Below are 24325 nucleotides of genomic sequence, written 5' to 3' on the forward strand. Positions count from 1 at the left end.
CCCAGACCCTCCCTGCACCCCGCAGTCTCTTTGTGCCCGAGCTCGCTCCTCCTGCCCGGCGCCCCTCTGTGCGCGCCCGCCTGCCCCCCTCCCCTGTCGCTCCCGCCCGCCCGCGCTCCCCAGCCGCGGGGCCGCGCCGCCAACCACAACTTTTACCCGCACCCCCCCAGCTCCTCTCCCAACTTCCAGGCGCCCGCGCTCCCCTCCCCCGCCGCCCCGGGGTGGGGGCACCTCCAACACCCCCCCTCCCCCAAAAAAAAAACACAACTCTCCCCCAACACCCCCACACCCAGCAGGGAGCTGCTGCCGAGCCGGGGCCTCGATCCCTAGCTGCCCCCGACCACCCCCAGCTCCCCAAATCCCCCCCCCCCCGGGGCGAGGAAGAGGAGGAGGAGGAGGAGGAGGAGGAGAACCGCCTTTAATTAATTAACCGGGCCGGCGCACAGCCCCGCACACACCCCGATGTTATGTTAGGCTATGCACAACTCTTCCCCCGGCCTCGCAGCAAGGTGTGGGGGTCCCGGCCCCATAAGCAGCGGTGTTTTAGGGGCAGAGCGCGCTGCCCCCGTAGCAGTGGTACAGGGCGTGCACGTGGCGCCGGCAGGGGTCCACCGCCAAGTAGGAGAAGGTCTGCTCGTGGCTCCTGCCCGAGGGGTACCGCAGGCCGTCCTCGTCCTGGGAGGAAGTGAAAAGAAGTGTGTTAATGGCGACGTGGAGGCCGGGCAGGGAATTCCTGAAAGCTGGGTGAAACGCAGCGCTTTGCCCCAACGGCTGGTTTCACGGCAGAACAGGACAAACGCTGGTTTGTGTAAGGGTTTTGTCTCCATTCGGATCCTGACGCTACATCAGGCACGGAACTTTTATCCGTCCCAATAACCTTAACATCTTAGGATAAATGCAGTTCTAATGTAAAATGCAAAGTTAGGCACGTAAACATAGGGTTACGCGATACAAACCTAAAATACAGATGATTAAATATACAAGGATCCCATCACGTTTCATCAAAATACAAAATTATTTAGGGACTAAGTATGTAAAGCTGTTCTATCAGCGAGTCTTTCTCAATGAACATTTGCTTATGCATCCGTTCAGCCTCAAATACTTAAGGAAAACCCTCACTCCAGCGCTTACTAACAACTTTGAACTGTTACCGAAAATGATTTGTGCACCAACCTGCAGAAAGCATCTGAAGAGAACCTAGACACCTAGCTACACAATTCTACTTCTGAAAAAAGCATGTTCAGTTGGCACCAGACACTACAAGAATTGGGCTCTTCAATTTAACGTCCTACTTCTGTGCGTGTCCAGAGAGGCTTCAGCCTTGACAGGGCGGCACAGCTCAACACCCGCTTCGAATCCAGGTACACAGGAACTAGAGGGGGGCATTCAGGGAGGTGTTTGTTTGGTGCATTCAGCGTGGTAGTTGAACATCTTAAAAATCAATATGTAGCTGGCACCTCCTGTCCTTGACACACTATAGTATCATCCTGCTGCCCAACACCTTTATACAACACAACATTTGAAGAGATGTAGGTTCTGAGGGAGTTTATATAATGCACATATTTTCCATTTTCTCCAGGAAAATTTTAAACTCCTCGACTAAAGATTATTCCACATTAAAGGAACATCTCTCACAATCTTTTGTTGAAGCTGTCTTCCCTTGCATAAAATAATCCATCTTTTTCTGGACCAAGAAATCATGGAAACAGTAAGCTCTCCTAGTGGTTAATGCAATCAGTCAGCTTAAAGGAAGAGCTCTGGGTTCCAGTTTCTGCTCCAAAGTTCATCTATGAATTTTATCCAGTAGCTGTTGCAGGCACCCCAGTTTCTCTCCTGTTTTTTCAAGAGGATGAACCCCTTACTATACGTTCTGACATCTTCCTTTGAGGGATTATTCAGGACCATAAATCTTAAATTAAGATAAGCACCACCGTAAAAGCATTGTTTAAGACAGGTAGAGATTTGATACGTTTATTCACCGCATTTTCTGGTGGTAGTCAAATACCACAAGCTAAAAATAGCATTCTATTTTTAAGGAACACAGCATACAAACCCTGTAGCTCCAATTTTAAGATACCTAACTCTCTACAGATGTTTTACAGGGATCCGTGTGTATCAAATGCTGGATTCTCAATAACAGTAAGGAGAGCAAGCCTTATGATTTTACAGTACTCAGCATCACAATGCCTTGGAGTTTGATCCAAAAGTTACTTAAGTTCATGCACAAAACAAAGAAAGCAAGAGACCAACATCAAGATGTGATTACTGGTTAGATTAAACTTATTTTCTATTGCTGTTGAAGATCCCACTTCTGCAGTCCTTACTGAGTCGATCTACATCAGCTCAGTTTTTGACTGTTTAAAGACAAGTTTGCACATCAACTCAAGAACAAAAATAACTTCTTGGTGATCAAGCGTTTCAAGAAACTCCAGAGTATAGCAAACCTGGTATGAGGAAAACAATAAATCTAATCAAGTTAAAAGGGTCCTTAAATTTATTTTAGTTAGTAAAGAGGCCATTAAAACAACAATAACAAAACTAAAGGATTTGACCATAAAGGCACTGGAATTTATGTGGAGTTACTCTGCTCCTTATAGCAATTGGGTGCATAAGGAATCATACCAATTCTATCTGCAGTTTGGACTTAGGTTTGGAATGATTTGATGTGCTGATACAGAGTGGGATCATTTTACTTTTTCTTTGTAGGAATACAGATAATCTGCAGATGATTGAAAAAGAACACATGCATAGCGTAATACAGAAATGATACTGCTGAAAGTCTCTCAGAACAGCATCCTTTAATCAACATTTTTTAAAGAATTTTTGAGTAAGTTATTTATTACAATGATTTCTAACATTGCTATAGTTAGGTTTCAGATAAAAAAGATTCCAAAATAGCAATTACCATCCAAATACTTCAGCTATAACAAAGTTTCACTAGCCCCAAGATTTAAAATGATTTCTCTCGTGATAGCCAGGTCTACAAAGTTCTGATGCTAAACAGATCTGTAGATATTTATAACTACACCCTAATACCTTTAAATATCAAGATTGAGAGATCTGACTACTTCAGGATTAAATTTGTTCCAAACTGCTTTTTAACCATACCCCTTTCAGAGATTATGTCAGTTTCCATCACTGATTTTGATATGATCACACCACAGAGTTATAGCTCTGTCGACACAGACTTGCTAAAATGGAGGCACCACTCACAATTTTCATACAATATCGATGACAGTTTACTTTCTCATTACCTGATTTTAATAATGTTCTTTTTTCTAGATACTGTTTACAAAATGAGGTCTCATTAGCCAAAACTTAAAAACTAAGTAAAAAGAAAACGATGGTGTCAGGATGGCGTTACATAAAATTAATTCCTGATTCCATTTGTACTTGTGCAAATATACAAGTATTTATTTATCCATTTATTAATTCAGCTTGCAAAAATGTGGGTTCTTCTAACTTCTCAGCTGCAGTTCAAGTGACCTTTACCAAAACAACTTTCCTTTATGTCAGGCTACGAAGCTATGTCCATTTCTTTCAGATACAAACCCAGAAACTATGGCTTATAAATTGTCACCTCATCACAAAATACTCTACAGTTATTTACTAAATGAACTCAGAAACTACATCTACTGCAGAAATGTGTTTGTCTCTTTGAGAGAAAGTTTTCATCAAAAGCACAAGACATTTGTGTTCTATTAAGTACCTTTCCTGTAATTTCCAAGTAGAGTTTTGTTTCACAGAACCATCAGACAATCCAGACCCCTTTGCTTAAGACTCTGTCTGTTCTGAGGGAAGTTTCTTCAAGGTTTCATTAGAGGAAACCAGAATTTTAGAACTCTCCTTCACCTCACAAATTTTCAGAATATGCAGTAAAACTGAACTTTCCCCCAAGGCTGTAGAAAGGATTACATATTCTGTATTTACACTGGATTTTCTTTTGTCCATCCATTTCTTTGTTTTCAAAAAAATTTGCTGAAGGTTGCTTTTTTTTTTGCCTTTTTTTTTTTTTTTTTTTGTAATACTGATGATATTTGATGTATGGCACAGACAGCTATGGGAGCTCTTAAATATCTAAACATCTGCCTAAACATAGGAGTAGTCTGCAATGTTCATGCCCATATGTTTGATTCAGAGATGGGGGGAAATCATTAATAACAGTAAAATATCACATTATCAGTTGCGTTTCTTGTTTTACTTTATTTTTTATTAAAGTCTGCAGACCAGTAGAAAGGTGAACTGTGATACATAAGTGCTTATTTTTAGAAAACATTTTAGAAGCCTTCTATGAATTACACATACTACTTAAAAGATGATGACCCACAGATGAACAACCGGGGTATTGGCAACCTAAAGGGAAGTTTGCGCAGTCTGAAATGACATCAGCTATTTCTTTTGGATGTAGGTACATTATCTGCTTACATATTCTGGTTACTCAAGAAGGCTTTGGAGTAGTAACAATTAAACGCCAGGTATGCTGAATCTAGTAAACATGCAGCCAGTTCTCAAACTTATCTTGATGGTAAATGCATGATTTTGCAAGAGAAACAGAAAGGAATGAGACTTGACAAGGGAGGGGAAAAGAGGTTAGCAGTCATCTCACCATTCTCACCCTTTCATATACTCAATTTTCTTGCAGTCTTTACAGTAACAGATGCAATACAAGCTATGCAGAAAGCTCTAGCAACATTTCAAAGAACAGAACTATACAAAGTCGAGTGGATTCTTAATCCTTACTTCTCTCTTAAGCAGATATAGAATTACTCAGACCTAAAGATTTTGGTTTTTTTAATAAAGTAGTTTCTGGATAACTATTATCACTTTAAGTGTAATTCAGTAAACCTATTTTTAGTGAACTACCCAAATAAAACTTTGGCTGGTGATAATTGATGAAGAGTTACTCAAGAGTGCAAGCAGGATGAGATCAGGGACAGAGTTCATGAATAAACAATGGCAACAACTATGGAAAAATAACCCTTGAAAATGGAGTATTATATTTTCGTTGTGTAAATGTCAATTCAATATTTTCATGCTATGCATGTTACTTCCAGTAAAATCCTGTACAATAGAATTGTTAATACTTACATATGCAGACACTCTGAAGACAGTTGAAGTAATGCTTATTTCTTTTGTTTCAGGATTCTTTTGAACACTGAAAACCAGGGGAATAAATACATACTTAATATTTACAGTATTATTAGAATCCTTCATTCAATAAATACATTTATTAAATACATTTAAAATACATTTTAACATATTCATTGTTGTTCTTGCTCAAATTTGATCAAGTTCAAATTAATAGTTAAAATTCAACTCTTGTTACATTGACCATGAAAAGCTACACTGTTAGATAACAGGGATATTATGACAACTGAAAACTATTGAATAAAAATGCGTCTAATCATCTGAATTGGTCTTACTGTTTTCAGCCACTAAATCTCAGCAATATTACCCAGGCCTAGAGTATAAAGTATCCAGTATGAAGTTTGCATTTTGATAGCTATGAAAAGTGACTCAGCTAAAGATTTTGTTAAAATCCTTTCACGTATTCTGCAAGAAAAAAAGCTGCAAAGTGAACCGCATCTTAACTCAGACTACAAATGGTAGCATTAGTATTTTTAAAGAAATGCAAACTTCAGCTCATTTTTAATCAATATATAATTATGTTTTAAATTCATTTTTCCCCCTTTAGAATGTTGTATATATGGACAGCTATGCAACTCGGGATGGTATTATTTCTGAATTTTTCAATTTCTAGATGTGTTTGTTGTGGACTGCCAGTTCTTCTGTCGCTATTACTGATCACACTAAGATACTATTGCAGAGTGGCCAGTTATCTCAACATATTTTTAAATGAATTATTTTCCTCAGGTCTGCTTTAAGTGATGCTTATATTTCTTCCTGAGTTAGATGGTGTAACTTGTATTAATTTATCTAATTTCACAGATTCTTATTTAAGATGACAGCATGGATTAATCGAGCTTTACAGGTTCCATACTTACAGAGTTCCAAGGAGTACATAGCTCAGAACGTGCCTTGTCACAGGCAGGTTCAACTCCCTAGAAAGGTCTCAAAAATAGCCAAGTTTCTATAACGCGTGTGTTAAGCACAGTCTAGTTGTACACTGCACCAGCTCCAACCTATGAGAGCAGTTCCCCATCATCATTGCTTTCACAAAGCTTCTTTTTATAAGGACAAACAAAACGCAGGCCGACCAGCATCATTCGTGTTGATTCAACCTCTTTAACCAGTTAAAAAAATGACTTTAACTGATTTCATCTGCAGAGTAACAACAGTCATGTGTGAATTAAGCCTATACTGTGAAGTTGATCTTTCCTGTGGTGAGTCAGTAACGAGGCTTTCTCAGAATTTTTGCTGTAACTCACATGTTGATAGACTCAGCAGTGGATTAAGACGGCATTGCTGAAACTGGTACCGGCCCCAGTTGTCTGCCTTACCACCCCTCATGAGATTAGTGCCTTCCCAGCAGGGACAGCTCAACTGGTTCATGACTCAGCTTCTGAACCACTGCAGTTTACAGACCAGCATATTAAGATAAACTAAAATGGATGTCAGTTTATGCTAACGTACAGGGCTGTAAACTCCAGCAGTTCAGGAACTGTTTAACCGTGTCTGCTAGAAGAGTGACAACTTTGAGAACAAGGTATAGAGCAGAAGTGGGGTCAACACTTTCTACCACGCAACACCACCCTGAAAAGCTGCAGTTGTGTTTAAGTTACTCTGGCTCCACATTTTTCCATCTGAGAACAATAGCCTTCCATTTCTGGTTTCTACATTTTTGTATTATATACATATATATCTAGGATACCAAAGCAAGGAGTGACGGAAAATAAATCTTCGTATTTATTCCACTGCATTGAGAAATTTTCCTCTTGTGGTTAGCTTCCTGTAAGTCATTTTTCAGACTGAGTGTTTATTTCTAGTACTTTGGTTAATTTTAAGGCAAAATAACGTATCTGCCAAAATCAGATGAGATACTCCTCTTGCTGGCTTGAGAGAAACCAGGATGTTGTCTTTGACAAACTTTTTATTTTTTTTAAAGGTTTTAGAAAAATACTGCCTTGTCTTCTTGAAGATGATACTTTTCTGTAAAAATATTTTCATAATACCCACTTTTTTCTTCCAAATTGTTAAGTCCTACACTACTCATTGAATATCAAAGTTTCTTCATCATTTCAATGTGAATCTATCCTCAGTTTATGAAGAAAAAATCTTTCTAATCATGTCTCAATTTACTCTGAATTGAACTTATATCCTAACCTTACTGGCAATATTTTACTAGGCTTTCCAAACATTAAAAGAACAACCCAGTGCTTTCACATAAATTCATTTATTTTCAGGGGAAGGAGAAGACACAGACGGAAGGAGAAGAGAAAAATAACAAGACACTACAGCAGCTGCCATCAGTGAAAGACACTGTCAGAAAAATCAGGAGTTTAATACAGAAAACAAGATTTATCAACTTAGGAGATCACAAAGATTTGTAGATTATATCTTAACTAACGTGCTTTTGTCATGTAAATGTGTTCTTTAACTAAACCAAAAATACTACAACAATCATTTTGATTTTTTTTTAGGTTACACAAGACACGACTAAAATTCTGGATGGACTCAGTTGGTCACAGGTTAATTACTGCTGGCTTAGTATCAATAAGTTGTTCATAAATTCATTATGAAGCAATTATTACTCATTTTCCGAAGCAGAAAACCTCTGCCATTTCATTGTTTGATTTGGAATTCCTTAGCTGTGCTTGTTAAATAGCTAGAGCAGTTAATTTCAAAAGATTGTTACCCTCTCTCATTATAAAACCGTATAAGTGGAAATGGTTTAGTAAAACGAAGTATCAAACTTTTGACACTATTTTGAACTTTAGTGCCTGGGAGCTGGAACTCAGGAATGGCAAGAAGTAACTGTAAGAAAAAGAAGTGGGAAAACCTCGTAATAGGTCTGCTACTCTGGACGCTAGAGACACTTTTGTGGAACTCTTCATATGAAGGCTCTTTCCCTTAAGAAAAACTTTTGGACCAAACAAACACCAGTGGGTTTAGTCTGGAAGCATACCATGATTGGCCTAAGTTCACCTGTAGGGACTAATTTTTCAATGCACATCAACTAAGACCTAATAATACTGTCAATTTGTTTTCTACCAAGTCTTCTGAGCTGTCAAGACAAAAAATAAAAAAATAAAGTACAGTTTATGGAACTTCTCAATACTGTAAGTTTACATCACTTTACAAGTTTTTATCACTTTACAGAGAGTACAATGTATCTAATGAGATTGCAATCCAAGATGAGAAAAAACCAGACACAGGATAACTGTCTAGAAAAGAAGAATTTAAAAATAGTTGGGTTTTGACAGGAATTTTAAGGTGAACCCTTTGGTAAAACAATTTAAGAGACCACTACTGTCATGAGCTATTATTTACAGAAAATAAGAGGCCATAAGAAAGTACTTCCATCACTTTACTGTCTAGTATACATTGTGCAAAAATGAAGTAAGTACAGAGCACAGACTGGAAATTAGAAATCAAACAAGTCAAGACTGGCATGAGGGGTCCTCTTCAGAGCTTCATTGCTTACCCTTTCAATGTTTTTTTCTCTCTTAAGAAGGTGGTAACAAAACAAAACAAAACAAAGAAAACACATCATCATTTTGGATAAACCAGGGACAGGAAGAGTAGAGAGAAAGCAATGTGACAAATGTGACTGTGAATGGGGAGAGAAAGTCTGAAATGAGGAGATGGAAAACTTTTCTGATTGGATTGACAAATAAGTTTGTATCAAAGGAGCAAGATGAAAAAACAAGTCACAATGTAACTATATCTTTTAAGTACTAGTCAGTGCAAACACCAGCTCCACTGGCAGCGAGACATCTACAGACATTAGTCACAGGAATGGAGAGACACACGGTAGGTAGATAAGTATCAAAGAACAGTGATGTCACATGAAGTGAACAGGTGTGTTTTAAAACTGTGGAGGATAGAAAGCCAGCTGACAACTGAAAAACAAAAAACAAAAGTAGCACACGAGAAAAGTCACAGAAACACGTAATGGGACAACAGGGAATGGGTTGAGGATGTAGGAAAAGCAAACAATGAAAGCAGGATGAAATTTTGGGGAAGACTTTGGAAGGTGCTTTTGTGGTTTTGTTTGTTCATTTGTTTGTTTGTTTTAATAACGAGAACTACTTAACATCCTTATCAGAGTTTACCATAGGAAAAGTAAGAAGGGGGAAAGGTTTAAGGAGACGTGAAAGCAAGGACGAGGAATGGCTCAGAACAAAGCTTTAACCTGTATAGGGAAAAAAAAAAAAAAAAAAAAAAACCAAACTCATCATCAAAAGGAAACAAGAAAGTGAAGGAACTGATTAGATTTGGTGTTTTGTCCTAGGTCAACTCAACAACATAAGAGCAGAAACAGTTGCAGTCAATGCACAGCGAACTAAGGCCAAGGATTAGCATAAGGAACAGCCTGTTTCAAGTGCAACTATTTAAAAGAAAGGGAAGGCAGAGCTGAAGTACTGATAGATCCTTTTACATCACATTATGTATTTCTGAAGGACCCGCTAGATTTCTCTCTACATGAAAATATCAAAAATGAAGTTCACACTAGTAAGAAAGCTTTGGTGACTAATCACAAGGTTCAAATTAATAAATGCAGAAACCCAATGTAGTTATTTCTAAAAAATCTTCTTGGAATATTTATAACTTTTTGTTTGTTTGTTTCAGTGGTTCCTTTAGAAGTATCAGCTGTTCTACTGCTACTTTAATCATTTATTTATAAAATTTTTAATTTTATAAATGATTAAAACTAAAATTTATAAATAATTCCCTGGAAACAGCATATGACTAAATCAATGCAGACCCTGAAAAGTATTGACTAGTAGAAAATCTGGGGGCTGCTTAGCAGTTATTAAGGTTTTGTAAACTTCTTTGGTTAAGTATTACAAAAAATGCCAAGAAAGAAGCCAAATATTTTGTTTTACATATTCTGTTTGGAGGCAGCAAGCTACACACAAGTGCTACAGAAGTCAAGAAATATTCAGGTGAGCCACTGAATCTAATCCTTTCACCATATCTTTGTTCAGGCAGAGTTTACTCTTAAGTTTCACCGATGGCATTTTAAGAACAGACTCAACGATGAAGATAATTTACATGTGATTTTTTTTTCTAGTGTGCTTGTGTATAATCTTAAAATAGGAGATGAAGTAACAGTTGGTAATCCCACCATTCCGAATACAGCCGAGGAGAAAAAAACAAACAAAAAACCCCACACAATTTCTGCTCTAAACAATTTGAAGTCTTTGTTTTGTTCACTCCAGTGCATTACGTAGTACAAGAACTCTGATAACATGGATACTATCTCACATTTCAGAGATCTGCAATTGTTTTCTATTGTTCAGATTCATACTGTCCGTTATACTATCCCACCAATACTATGGTGGTAAAGTATAGAATATGAATACAGTATAGAATTTTAGTAACATGGCTGATGAGCTGCTTATTCCTATTAGCTCAGCTAGGAATGCGTAACTGACAATGACATTCCATTTCCTGCAAACAAGGAAGTAAGAAATTTTGTCAGTCAGTGAAGTCAGCATAGGGGTATACCAAAACAGGGAGAAACTTGCTATTTTTTTTTTTTCCTGAATTGGCATCTTTGATCAGTCACCTCTAATCTCAAGCAAAAAATACATAAATGCCAAACAATTCCATATACCAGACCCAGCAAAAAAATGTGTGTTAGCTCACTGTCATGCTGACAGCCAGATTCTACCACAGCTATATGCTACAAGAAGTGTATCTGTGGAGCAAAGAATGCCAAAACCCAACTGAATTTTTAAAAATAATAATAATCAGATGGAATAAAGCATAAACAGAACTAAAAAATTCAACTGATGTTATTCAGTTTTTAAATCCTAAAACAAAAACAGCTTGAAACTAGTCCAAGACTATCCATCCAAGACTAACTGTTGATAGTTTATCAATGACAGTGGAAACACAATCTAGTTCCGGTGGCATGCAATATTTTCATTAGAGGACTACAGAAACAAAAATCTTTAAAATGGGAGTGAACTACAAAACATCAGTACCCATTCCTGTGATACAATAAAAAGGTTTTACGTAGGACAGCTGCCATTAAAATTGCATATATTTTGCCACTGAAGTACTACCATTGTTGCAGTATTTTAATAGCTGAACATAAATAAGCTTGCAGATTTATTAAATAACAGACCTATTTTTGAAGCAGTAATGCACAGTAAATTTACAGTAATTCGCACAAAGTACCTATGCCCAGCACATACATACACATTTGTATAGAAAAGAAAACACTTGCCTCACCAGGTCTTTATATAAAGCTTTTGTGGTTTCTAAGTATGGGCCAAGCATGTCTTCGAACTGGCAAAGAGCTCCTCCAATACAAAGATGCTTAAAAAGACAGAACAGAAATTCTTTGCGGTCTGATTGACTGAATAAATCATAATGGTCCGAATCTTCCAGAAGCAAGACCTTATGGAACAAGAAAATAATAAAGAAATTAAAAAGACAAAAATTTCTTATTTGTGATTAAGTATACAAACAACTACTTTGCTGTATATCACACAGTTACGTTCATTATGTTTTATATGAATGAGGGATGGAAATATTTAGTACTTTTCTCTAAATCCTTCTTCCAATGATGCAATTAGATTTAAAATACTGTCAATACAACTGTCAGATTTGTGCCCACAAAACATAAGGGAATATTTTTCAAGAATCTTGTGATTCATTGTTTAATTGCTCATCAACCTAATGAAACAATCAATAACCTGAAAATAATCTAGCTCTATCTGGTATGTTGATCACTACCAATTAGTTTGTCTTTGGTAACTTTGACCGCATTTGCTTTTTGCCTCTAAGCTTTTACAGTTATCTCACATTCCTAACGGAATCCCAGAGGAGATCACTCAAATTCACACCATTCTTTACTGCAGAGTTTAGTGAGTGTTTATCTGTACCACGGATAAGCCAGGCATGCTATTCAGCTGCTTCCATGTGTCCCACCTGCCTTTTGCTGCAGTATTATGTGAACACAGGGTTCTTGCTAGATTAGCCCCGACACTGCCAGCTGTAAGGGTGGGCAGAAACTAATTCAGCACGACAACAAAATGTAGGTACCAACCTAGACGCAGGCAAACAGGTCTAAGCTAGACTTGAACTTACTGCTCTGTGGCCCTCTTTATAGCTTCGCTACACATCTGAGTAACAAAGGATCAGGACAGCAGCTGTTGTTGGTCACCACATACATATTCCGATCCCCTCCTTGGCTGAACCAAGAGAAAGCACAGCAGGTCAAAACGAAACATGAAGTTTTACAGCTCAGGGCCACCCTCTGCCACCTGCTGACACCAGGACACTGGACAACTTGCTGCCCCCTACAGTCTACAATTCTAGGGTGCTGACTAATCTAATCTGAAGCTTTTGAGCTCAGTTGTGGAAGATCTGACTCTTAGCTCTTTCTGCCGTCTTAAGTCTTGTAAGTAGGAATCATGCTCATTACAAACGAATGTGAGTCCTTCACCCTGTAAAAGCAGTCACGCATTTCTTCCAAGGGAAGGAAAATGAAGAGAGACTGAAACTCCAATGACTCATTTTAAATGTTGCCTCTAACTTTATTACATCAAATATACTTAATTTTCAGAAAACATTTCACACAGACCCAACTTATAAGTAAATAGATAGCATTTTGAACTGCGAGGCTACAAACCACATCTGAAATTCAAACATGAGCTTGAGTTCTCTGCTTTTCCCAGAACTTTACAAGACAGACCAGTATTTCAGGCCACATCCTGTAACCAGTGTCACTGGTTCAAATACATCGTCTTCAAAGGATTTGCCAAGTGCAAATGAGTGCAACTCTATAATTATTAAGTACTTACGTTGATTATATATACAGGGAAGAGCAAAATCCAGTTCTCCCACACTATGTTTTGCTAATGCTAAACAAACATAAGTAATAAAAATTTGTTTTAGCTTATGAAGTCAAAAGAAACACTTACAATGAAGACATGTTGATTAAGAAGGTGACACTCTTAAGAGAGATTCTTTTTCAGAATCATCTGCTCTCTAACACCTCCACTGGAATGTGACAAACAATTTTCACCTTGCAGGCCTGTTTAAGGGTTATATTTAGTCCTTTCCCAATGTTAGAGTACGAAATCATTTCTCTTTTCTTAGTTTCCTCTCCTTTATTTCAGATCAAAATATCTGAAGCTACGTTTCCTTAAATACCTTCACATATGATATGGTCAGCATTCCTGGTGAAGAATGTTTCAGGATGCAGCTATTGAGTGCATTCAATTTCATAAGCTACCTGGATGGTTGGGTGAACCTGCAGCTCTGGGTATCATAGGACCTTTCCATTGGCACCACTTGTTTTTCCAGGAAAAAGAGTAGCTGGATTTCCCCACACATCCCCAAGCAGTGACTGCTTGTCAAAGTGGTGGGGAGAAGAAGGTTTTGCCTTTTTCTCCTACTTAAAAAGATAAGAGGCCCCAACTGGAAAATAGCCACTGTCTGGATACTCAGGCACTGCAGTGCTTTAGTCATTTCTATCACATGGCTGTCGATTCCCATTTTTATCTTCAAAGGTACTGTCAGAAAAAAAATACTGGAAAAATACTGAAAAACGTGTCCTTTGGAACCTAATGGAGTACAAGAAATTAGAAAGAATTATTCATTGCTATACTGACCTTCCTTAATTCATCAGAGATGAGAATATCATCATAATATTCATCATAACATTTCACAATGTGTCCAGTTTCTCTAACAAGTCCTTCAGTGTAGAGCCGATCAAAAAATGACATGGAAATCTGTGTACAGGGCACTACTATAGCTTCAATTTTTGTCACTTTGGAACCTGGAATATAAAGGAAAGAGTCACATCAAGCCTGTTGTGATAAATACAACAGAAGAATTTCCATGTACTAATTGTTTCACAATTATTCATAATTTGATATGGTGTGGAAATAATTAACTTCTGTAAATGGTTGTGTGGCATATTCTTAAAAAAAAAAATACAGACCACATAAGTATGACTCAGTCATACAGTCCCTCAAAAAACAAAGAAAGCTGAGAAACAAGGGTAAAGAAAACATTAAATTCAGCCAAACACTACCACTACATTAAGGCTCATGTGTTTGCTCCCCCTGTTGGCAACACTATCAATCAAAACAAATAATAGATAAAACACCATGTGAAACTCCACATCACATTAGATCACACCCTAGAAAATCATATTCCACAACTTAAGCTATATCTGAGAACAAAATACCACATTTAAAGTAGAAAAGTCACTAGCTGCTAACAGCAGCCAGCAAAGCAAAACAAAATCCCACAACCCCAACACATTTTTCATTTATCTGAACTTTTCACAAAGTTATTTTGTAGCTACCTACTGTAAGCTTTACTAGTTAGCTATTTCAGAAGATGAAAAAAGTACTGTCAGCATTTCCTGCATGAATAAGGAGTATTCTTTCTGCAACCAATAAGTACAGGTATATTTTCCTATTTTTTTTTTCTGTTTTCTGTGCTTGTGAGTCGTCTGAGGCTGGATCTTCTTGCTCATAGACATTTAGTGCCATCTGAGATGCTCTGTAGTACTTTGTTTAACAAGGTATCAGTCCATAAGGGCACATATCTTCTTTATATACAGTGTTACATCTACAGATCTGTATGCATGGTGTTGGTAACTTGAGACATCTTAAATAGCATTGGACTCATATGTTTAAGAAGCACTGGACACAGTCCAGTTCCATCTGCTCTCTACAGACCAAGGGTTCAGCGAGACACAGGGCTTTGAGCAACCTGATTTAGTGGGAGGTGTCCCTGCCCATGGCAGGGGGTTGAAACTAGACAACCTTTAAGGTCCTTTCCAACCCAAACCATTCTATGGTTCTGTGAACATGTGCTCTGGTCATCTCCAAGCCCCCCCTGAACATCCTTCAGAGTGCTTCTGAAAAGGAGAGGAAGAGAGAGCACGACAGAGGATGAGCATGAGGGAAAACATGAGGGTGAACACACTGGCAATGGTTCTCAGCAGAGATAATATTCACAAAATTCCAACTGTCTAGGAGTTTACTCTCATCTTTTCTCATTTGTAGATTCCCTCAATGGTAGACCAGTCAACATCACACTATCAAAAGAATGTTAATTATACAATTAATTTAAGTGGTGAGCTGACAAACTGATCTAAAGGATCACTAGAAGTAATATTTTGGAAATTTCCAAATTTCACTCTAGACAACAGTATTTCAGGAAAAGAAACACGTCAAAAAAGAGCTGCATGAACTGTGGTGCTTCCAAAAGCATATATGACTCTCCATTCTGATCCTAATCTTTGCAAGCATAGCATAACCTAATGTTTCTCTTCCCTCACACTTCCAAAAAACTCAGATATTACCCATAGAGATTATTTATTCACAGGTTAAGTCTTAACAGCAGACTTTTGATACATAAATCCAGGTAAACTGTACACCTACCTGATCAACGCTAAGAAAATCAATTAGAGAGAAGTAAATAGATGGCTTGAAAATGTGTCTATTAAGCTAAAAGTACCGGCATGAAATTGTACATTTTTTTTATTGGGCCAATGTCATATAAAGAAAATCAATTATATGGAAAAGTTTGCCATTCAATTGCTTGGCTTCATATCTACAAATATGGTTATGACAAAGGGTAACTTTTGTTAAAGAAAAAGTTTTAGGACATTCTCTTTGCTGTCCACGTAGGGATTATCAAAAAATCATTAAATTATGTAACCAAAATCACAAGTCAGAAGAAAAAAAAAAAAAATGTGACTTAAAGCCTCTTAACCTAAGCAGGGAGGGGAAGGAGACCTTTATTTAGTTAGTTAGTTATTACTTCCTTCCAACCCCTCATCCATGGACTCCTCTAACTTTCAGTTCTCTTTCACAGGGTTATCAATTTAATTTTTTGAGATTTAATAAGAGATAAATCGGCCTCTAACATATACATTATTTTGTAAAGATAAATGAATCAAAAACTGATTCAAGATTAATAAAGATGTTAAATGACTTGGGGAAAAAAAAAAAAAAAAAAGAGAGAGACATCTTACATTTTCCCAGTTCTCCAGCTCAAAGTATAAGAAAGTGACCAATTTATAGGCCTTCAATTTGTTAGGATTTTACTGGGGGAGAAGGAAAGGAAAGGAGACACACTTCTGCTCTGAAAAAAGATGTCCTGAAAACTTCCATTGGAAGAAAAAATAAAATCAAGAGCCTATTCAGTACTTCAAAAAACTAAACTGTAAACGGAAAAGTTTGAATATACTGGAAGCTCCTATTCTCCATTTGAGAGGTGAGGCTTGAAACAAGATTCACAATTTCCTGGATAAGAGTAACCAGCTTTAATAACACTGTAAAAGTGAGCAATAAAATAGGAAGAAGAAATGTCCCGACAACTCTGCAAATGGAAAACAAAGAGCTGAGAAGTACTGAAAAAAAAACTTCGTTTTGGAACATCTACAAAGTGCTGCCAATATACTTTTAAAGGAACATGTTGCTTATCTAGTATGGGGGAGATAAACCCCAGAAGAGATACATTTAGAATTCCTCCAATGTTTAAAAAAGTCTTGTTCCTCAAGGAAACCTCTTTCAACTTGCTATTTACAAAACAGTTTACACAGAACATATGTAATGCAAGTTTAGGACTCAGTAATAAAAAGTTGGTACTTCTGAAGTAAAATTTGTAAGTTCAAATGACATCTACAATTTTTGCAAATGAAAACCTGTAACAGCAGCCTAAAAAAATGATTATTTAAAGTTACCTCACAGATTTTTAAACCCAATTCCAAAACCAGAAACCATTTAATCTTCAGGTACGTATGGCAACTCAGAGTCTTTCTTAGACAAATACTGAATTTTTACTTACAGAAAAAAGAATGTATCCGTATCCTTTGAAGATAACTTTTCAAGCGTTAATTGAGTTTAAGCAGATACAGCCCTGCCTCCTTAAGACTGCTGACAGGTGCAAGGCCGGTAATGTGTCAAGAGAAAAACTACCATTTAGTTTTCATTGCTGCTATTTAAAAATACAAGAGTCAATACATTAGATGGAATGCATCAAATGTATTCCTTGTGCTGCTTCTATTTTAGAAATATGAAAGTAAGAGATGAAGGGAGCTTAAAATGTGACAGAACGGTCAGGTACTCTGTTAGGAAGTCAGGAAGAGGGGAAAAAGTCCATCCCTACTGCAGTAAGTTAAAAAGTGTGGTGTAAGAAGAGGCAATAAAGCGTGTCTAATCAAAAGAAACAGGAGAATATCCTTACGTATAGTTTACTTAAAATGTTGTATTTCAAGTAATGTTAAAACTGGAGTACTTAAGACATTGAATTATTGTGGGATTCTACTGGGAATTCCAGCATGTGGGGCAGCTGGGAAGAGAGGGACATTTTGCACTCCTTGATGCTGACTGGGAATACTATGTCTCATAAAATTAAGGTGAGGATGAAAAGCAGCAAAGAGAAACAAACACTGAGATTAAACAACAAAATAAAAGCAATAAAGCCATAAAAGCAATAGAACTTATAGAGACAGATTTTACAGAAAGGAGACAGACAACTAATAGAGAAGAGGTGGAGATAAATATCAAAGTGAAACCATAACCACTGAATTCAAAAGGAAAATAAACTCTTAGTAAGAAGGTAAAAGGGGACTGCAGCCTGAAAAAAAAAAAAAAAAAAAACTCTAAAATATTATATTGAAGTTTTAAATAAAGCTGACAGGGTCTACAAATACTTTCTGTCCAAATTCATGCTGGGGGAAGGGGAAGGTTTTAAGAACCTATCTAAACTCCACTTCATATTATGGATCATCCCCTAAAAAAAAAAAAAAAAAATTACTTATATTTTGGTTTGCTAAAGAATAAATAATAAATGCAGTATTATAATCAATCAAGATTACATAATTTTCTTCAGATTTTCTAAAAAACAAAACAATCCCACTAGCAGTAGTTTAACTCAAGAACAGAAACTTGTTTTTAAAAGTTACTCCACAGTGACAAGTAACTTGTATATCTGGATTAATATTTTAAAGTGTCTGAAGAAGAAAATACTAGATGATTTTGTACCTCCTCCCACTCAAAGCTAATTCTTACTATATTTTCAAAAAATGCACATGAAGACTAAGTATAGAAAAATGTGCCAACATTCCTCACCAAAAATAGGCAAAGAATGGGAAGATGAAATTTTAAGAGCAAATGGGGTATACCAGCTGTTCAGGATTTAAAAAGGGAACCCTTCCAGTCCTCAAAACAAAATGCATTACTTCTGTGCTGAGGAAGATTGAGCAGAATCAGGAGTTAAGCTGGGATCCTTGGCAAGTGACCCTCTGCTCTTAACATGAGGTATGTAACCTACTGACCTTCACTACAGGGACTGACAATTCATAGGCTAGACAGATAGCCTTAAAAGATTCTTGCCCAAAGCAGGAAGAGGTTCACCCAGGCTTTGAAATATATTTATCTTCTTTTTGCCAGAGTGAAAAAGAGGCTCCTGAAGGGGGACTTGAGATTTATTTTTTTTTTGCACGTTATATAATTCAATTGTTTTAACAGCAGGATAGTTTGGAAAATGGATTCTGCTGACAAACAGGTGTCAATGTCTAGTGTCACTGTATATAGTGTGGAAAACCTATGCCAATTCCAGAGAGATGAAGTGGAAAAGCTAAAAAATTCCCAAAGCTCCATTAAATATTCACACATACTAAATTACTTGCAGACAAAACAAAAGAACTGAGGACTTCCCACAATACCCTTTTTAAATATTCCTGTTAAGGAGAATCACTTTGGAGATGTCAGAGCTCATTTTACGTACAAAATCCCACTACATTATCACATGCAGTCTCCATGACAATTTATGTCTCATTTACATAATTTAAAAAAAATTCAATTTCAAAGTGTTGCCATAAAATCATGTGCTATTGGTCTTTCTTCATCAGCATCTCACCTACATCTTCAGACATAAGCAAGTCTTATAACAAAAAAATTAGAAGTCAATCTTATACCATGATGGCAACTACAGCAACCTATCACATGGATCTCTCTTTGCACCCAGATAACTTTTAATGTATGGATACAGCACACCCCTGAGCTTGTGTAAATACATTAAATATTTTTCTGCTTCCTTAGCTTTAATTTGTAACAGAGCAATAATCTCAATCTGTCCTAAATTAGCTAGCTGCATATGTAGAAAAGTGTCTTTCTCCAAATATTATCTAAGAACAAGGTATAATAATAATTCAGATTATTCAACTAATAAATGGTTGTGTCTGGATAAATCATCAGGTTAACTGGATGTCACAGATATTAAAACCACCTCTAGTAGCTTGGTTTATGAATCAATGCGGGTCTCAGGGGAAAAAAAATGTAAAATTTGTTAATTTAGTTTAAAAAAAAGTTAAAATATTTTCCTATTATTTAGTAAAAGGATTCATTCTTTAAAATATTTCAACCAGATGAAGGTACAATATATGAACTGTCATTATTACAAAATAGTAAATTAGAAGAGAACAGTTACAATACAAACTTTTTTCTTTAAGATTAAATTATTCTAAATTTACCCAATGTAGTCCACTGTCCTGAAGGTGAGAGCAACTTTAAACTGGAGTTCACATTTGGATCATTAAAAAATGCCTAATATTCAAATAAAAAAAAATAAGAGTTAATTAGATCAAACATTAAATCATCATATACAGTGCCTTAGATATTTTCAAAATAAATTCTAAGGATCCAATTAGGAAGTGCATTCTGTATGATCTTTCACTTTGGATACCAAATTTCATACCACCAAATACATGCTTTTGTAACTTTGTGTTGCCATTATCTGGAAGATTCAGTATCTTCATAGACGCCTATATATGCAGTATGAAGTTCTTGCAGTTAAGAACTTACAGTCCAAGAACAGACAAAAAGGATTAATGAAATCATGGGAGATGCAGAAGGAAAACGAGATGAAACAATTCTACCTCTGCATGGAATGTTGTTGAGATCAAAAAGGAAATGCTAAAATTTACATTTTGTAAATAAAGTTGAAGTTTTGACAAGTGTAGATAGGTAGAAATTATTAAATTGATACAGAAGAAATCCATAAGTTATTGAAGGAATGGAAAAAATGTCCTACAGTAAGATTTGCAGCATTCCATTATTAATTTATCAATAAAAAAAAGTGCATAGTGACGTTGATAGTTGACAAGTTTAAATGATAGATAAGTCAATTAAGAAAACCCACCCTAATGTATACGCATACCACCAGAGTGAATGACCACTGAACAAGCTGCTAAGGGAAATGATGGATTTTTCAATCTCTGTATCACCAAATCTCATTATCACCTCTCTAGGACACAGAGAGATCAGACTGTGTAAAGTAATGCTCGCCTCGTTCTCCATTAATTCACAGCTACTTAGAGTCCATCTCTTGTTAGTGATACTTTTACATTTTTAATTCAAAGGAGACAAGCATTGAGAACCTAAATACATAATTTACAAAGTAAAACTCTTTTACAACTTCAATAATTTGAGATGTTTTTCAGTGGGAGATGAAATATTAGTGTATTTTTGTGTGAATTCCTTTAAAATACCAAGAGGCTCAATTCTTCATCCAGAATAACAATATAAAATAGACCTACGACAAATAAAAAGTTGTTTTTTTTTTTAAACAACAGAGTTGAAGACTATGCTGTTTTTTAAACCACAGGTGATCATTTTTTTTCCACCTGCAAACAAATGAACAGATTTGACTTTGCAAATAATAAAAGTCAAGGACACAAAATCAGCATGAGAGATGAGTCTCAAAAAGCTGAGAGCCCACAATTCCAGTATAAGGAATGGTATCCAGTATATTTAAAAATGATGCATTTTCAGATACGTGGTGAATATGCATGCCTAATTATACTGTATATTTACTGTGAGAAAGAAGTAATAGCTCTAAGCTAACAGTACGAATGGCATGTATAAAGTCCTTGGTGGACTTCCCAACATTAAGCGTGGTGGCCAAAATGAGTATCCATCTCAGATTCCCATTCTCAGGCTTGAGCGATTAAATTGTTCTATCTTAAAACAGTAACAAGTGTATAGACTGAAATACTTTCAGTGGGCCATACAGTCAACCCATATGACATGGTTTGAGCACCATACCTAAATCACCTACTTTCAAAGTGAGCAAATAACATGTTAACATTCCTCCAGTGTTTTCCATCGTGTAGGTTTCCAATGTATGTAATTTCAGAGTGAAAAAAAAATCAAATACAAAGGACTTAAAACTACCAAAACAAATTCATCCTTCTGATAGGGCTTAAACTGCTGGTCAAAACTGAACGCTTGTGCCGTGATCCTGCCGTGCATGGACCTGAAACGGAGAAATGAGAAGCAATATTCTGCATACGCACTAGGTACTTACTCACTGTGCACATTTGCCTAGACACACTACATGAGGTCCCACTCAGACCAGTGACTACACTTTTTTTTTCTCTCTCTTTTATCCACATACACACACACACAGCGCTCCGTGGAGGGCTGGGGAAACACAGCTGTGGAGCTCCAAGAGACCGGGGCTGACGCTGGAAGACAAGGATCAACACCTTTCGCCTCAGAACAAGCGTTTTGCACCGCCGGAAAATACTGAGGAGACTTCCAAGTATATAATAAAATGGGAGGGGGGGGAGGGGGGGGGGGGAGAGGAGGAGACCCGGACCCGCCGCCGGTTCATATCGAGAGCTCTGCTCCCTCCTTCCCCCCCAACCTCCCCGGGGGGCAGCGGGCTTCCCCACGCCCACCACTTGAGAAGCCGGTCCCGAATGTCCCTGTCCTGCAGGCAGGGAAAGGCTTTCTGGGGCAGCGGGCAGAAGGTAAAGCCCACCGCTCCCCTCCGCTCCCCGGCCGCCATTTTACAGCGCCGCCGCCTCGGCGGTTGCCTCGGTAACGGCGCGGCGCGGGCGGTGCGTCCCCGGCTCGCTCCCGCCGCGGGGCCCGGCCCCGCTCACAAAGGTTCCGCCGCCTCCTCCTGCCCCGGCAGGGCACATCTTCTGACAGGATTTCTGTGGGTCTCACAAAGCAAATCCATTCATTAAACATCAACCCATTCCACCCTTCCCTCTACTCCTATCCATGCAATGGGAAAACTCAGGCTTGCCGAACGAGAGCCTGTGCACGCCCGCAGGCAAAGCCGGGAGTGGGACCACCCCTGTTGGCTGAGCCAACGCCACCCAGTCATGCCAAAGTGAATTACGAAACGCCCAAAGTTATGAATTTTGAAGCTGTAATGAATCAGGGCTTCTTCTTACTTCCCAAAGTGTTGAGCCATAGGGAAATCTTGAGGTTCTGCTTCCAGGCTTTTCCCATTGGAAAATTTGAGGAAAGTATGTTGACACTTAAGGAAGTTATTTGTAAAAGCCCAGTAAAGCAAGTGACGCCTTGCAAAATTTCGGAAATTTCCTGCCCTTTTCAGGGACAGCAGCAAGAGCAGAAGGCTGCTGCCTTATGCTACATCCCCTAGCAATCCACCCCGGCTCCAAAACCAGCTAAGGCTTAGCTGCAAATCTCCAAAAATGTCATTTCCCCATTAATCTGCTGCTTTGGCTAACCAGCAGACCCATTTATAAGTAAGAAGTTTAACAGTAGCTTTGTTTGTTTCTAATATTGTTTGTTTCTTTTGTTTCCTAAAAAAAATAAAATCCCTGAAGCGGAATTGTGTCCGATTTGAGGGGAAAGCAGAGCACAAGGATACAGCGTGTGCTGGGGGCCAGAGCGGAGAACAGAGATAAAACCACTGGCATTGGCCCTGGAAAGACATCCCACAGATTCAACTCTGGGATTAATAGAAAAATAATTTTTATCATGGGATAAAACAAAAAGCATGCCTTTCTACTTAGTACTTAAATATGATCAAAAAAGGTGACACCTGAAACAAATAATTGTAACCTTATTCCCAACACTTCTCCACCTACTCCAGTGCTACCTCATCTGGTGAATTCCTCTTGCCACTAATATTACTAGCCAGAGATTAAATAGCCCGAGTGAAAGAACTGGTTTGGGCAGGGAGTGATGTGTAGCAACAACTACCAAACACACATTCTCAATTTCAAGTTGTGTAGAGTCAAATACAGATTAAAAAAAAAAAAAAAAAAAAAAAAAAAAAAAAAAAAAAAAGTGAAATTTTAGGTCCTAGACTTCTGAGGAAAAAAAAATAAAAGAAAAGAACACTGGCTTTAGTGAGGATTTTCTGTGATTAAAATGTCGAATCAACAGCTGTATGCTTAAATCCCACTGAAATCAAGAGTGTTTAAATGCTTTGATGAATCAGAGGTAAGGAAATGAGTAAGGACTTCAGAACTGGCTCAGGAGGATCAGGACAGGAAGCTCTAAACTACTGAATCAATGTCTTTAATGTTGTGCAATGTACCTGTCGTAGTTTTATAATTCAACATTTCCAATTTTAAGCAGTTTACAGTAGTAAAAGTTAGAATGGGACTTGGAGTTTGAGCACTGGCTTCATCTTGTGTTGTCACAACAACACAAAGTAGATAGTCAAAGAACTCTTAAACATGAACATTTAACTTTTTTTTTTTTTTTTGAGTTCATGCTGCTAAGGATTTTATGGTCTCAGGGAAGATATTTTGAGGGAGGAAAATATGTTTTTCTGTTGCAGAATGAAGTCTTGTAAGTAATATATTATTAAGCAATAGTAGTGCCTCGTTCTTTGCCAGACCTATTTTCAGTATTGTTTGTTTTTCACGTATTTACTTACACATGATTTTGAAGAGTTTTACAGTCCTGAATAAACCATGGCCTTTAAGTGCAAAGCAAACAAACCAGCCTTTCCATGGCAAACAAAAATCAAATTACAGAGGACCAGCCCTGTTGCACCTTTGCAAAGTGCATCAGTCTTTGAGGCAAAGGTCGGCTGTTGGCGGATCAGCAGCTGGTTCCAGGCAGGGAGGCGGCAAAGAACCCGGGCAGCAGCTCCTCCTGCCCTGCTGGCAGAAGTCTTCAACATCTCTGAGGGATAGTTAATCTGCACAAACTAGTGAAAGAGAGGAGGAAAGGAATAATTATCAGCATACATTTGTGAAAGAAGTAAGTCTTTCCAGTATTAAAATCACTGAATCACACAATGGTTAAGGTTGGAAGGGACCTTTGAAGGCCATCTGGTCAAACTGCCTGCTCAAGCAGAGACATCTAAAGCAGCTTGCTTGGCACTGTGTAAAGACAGCTTTTGAAGATCTCCAAGGAGGAGACTCCACAAC

The 24325-nt window shown here is 37.7% G+C and overlaps 1 protein-coding gene across 4 annotated transcripts; it reads right to left on the reverse strand.

The window, feature by feature from the left end:
* Positions 1-403: 403 nt before the first annotated feature.
* On the reverse strand, positions 404-22616 carry CFAP300 (cilia and flagella associated protein 300). Of its 4 annotated transcripts, none has more exons than XM_040544173.1 (7): positions 21972-22616; positions 21348-21429; positions 19646-19718; positions 13758-13924; positions 11363-11535; positions 5089-5155; positions 404-675 (listed from the first exon to the last, which is right to left on the reverse strand). In XM_040544173.1, the coding sequence occupies exons 1-7, from the start codon at positions 22100-22102 to the stop codon at positions 544-546; spliced, it is 825 nt and encodes a 274-aa protein (XP_040400107.1). In that variant the 5' UTR covers positions 22103-22616; the 3' UTR covers positions 404-543. The 4 variants fall into 4 exon arrangements, with proteins under 4 accessions (XP_040400107.1, XP_040400108.1, XP_040400110.1 ...); XM_040544174.1 differs by having other exon boundaries at positions 21857-22082; XM_040544176.1 differs by having other exon boundaries at positions 21232-21429; positions 21972-22006.
* Between the last annotated feature and the right edge of the window lie 1709 nt (positions 22617-24325).

This window comes from Cygnus olor, chromosome 1, assembly GCF_009769625.2.
Source record: "Cygnus olor isolate bCygOlo1 chromosome 1, bCygOlo1.pri.v2, whole genome shotgun sequence".
Taxonomy (NCBI): Eukaryota; Metazoa; Chordata; class Aves; order Anseriformes; family Anatidae; genus Cygnus; species Cygnus olor.

Excerpts from the sequence above, each read along its gene's own strand:
- CFAP300 (XM_040544173.1), bottom strand. The coding sequence starts at position 22,102 with ATGTGCCCTGCCGGGGCAGGAGGAGGCGGCGGAACCTTTGTGAGCGGG. Across the intron at positions 19,719-21,347 it reads AGAAGGATGAATTTGTTTTG|GCATTTTTTAATGATCCAAA; the intron begins GTAGTTTTAAGT and ends TTTGAATATTAG. Across the intron at positions 5,156-11,362 it reads TTATATAAAGACCTGGTGAG|TGTTCAAAAGAATCCTGAAA; the intron begins GCAAGTGTTTTC and ends CCTGGTTTTCAG.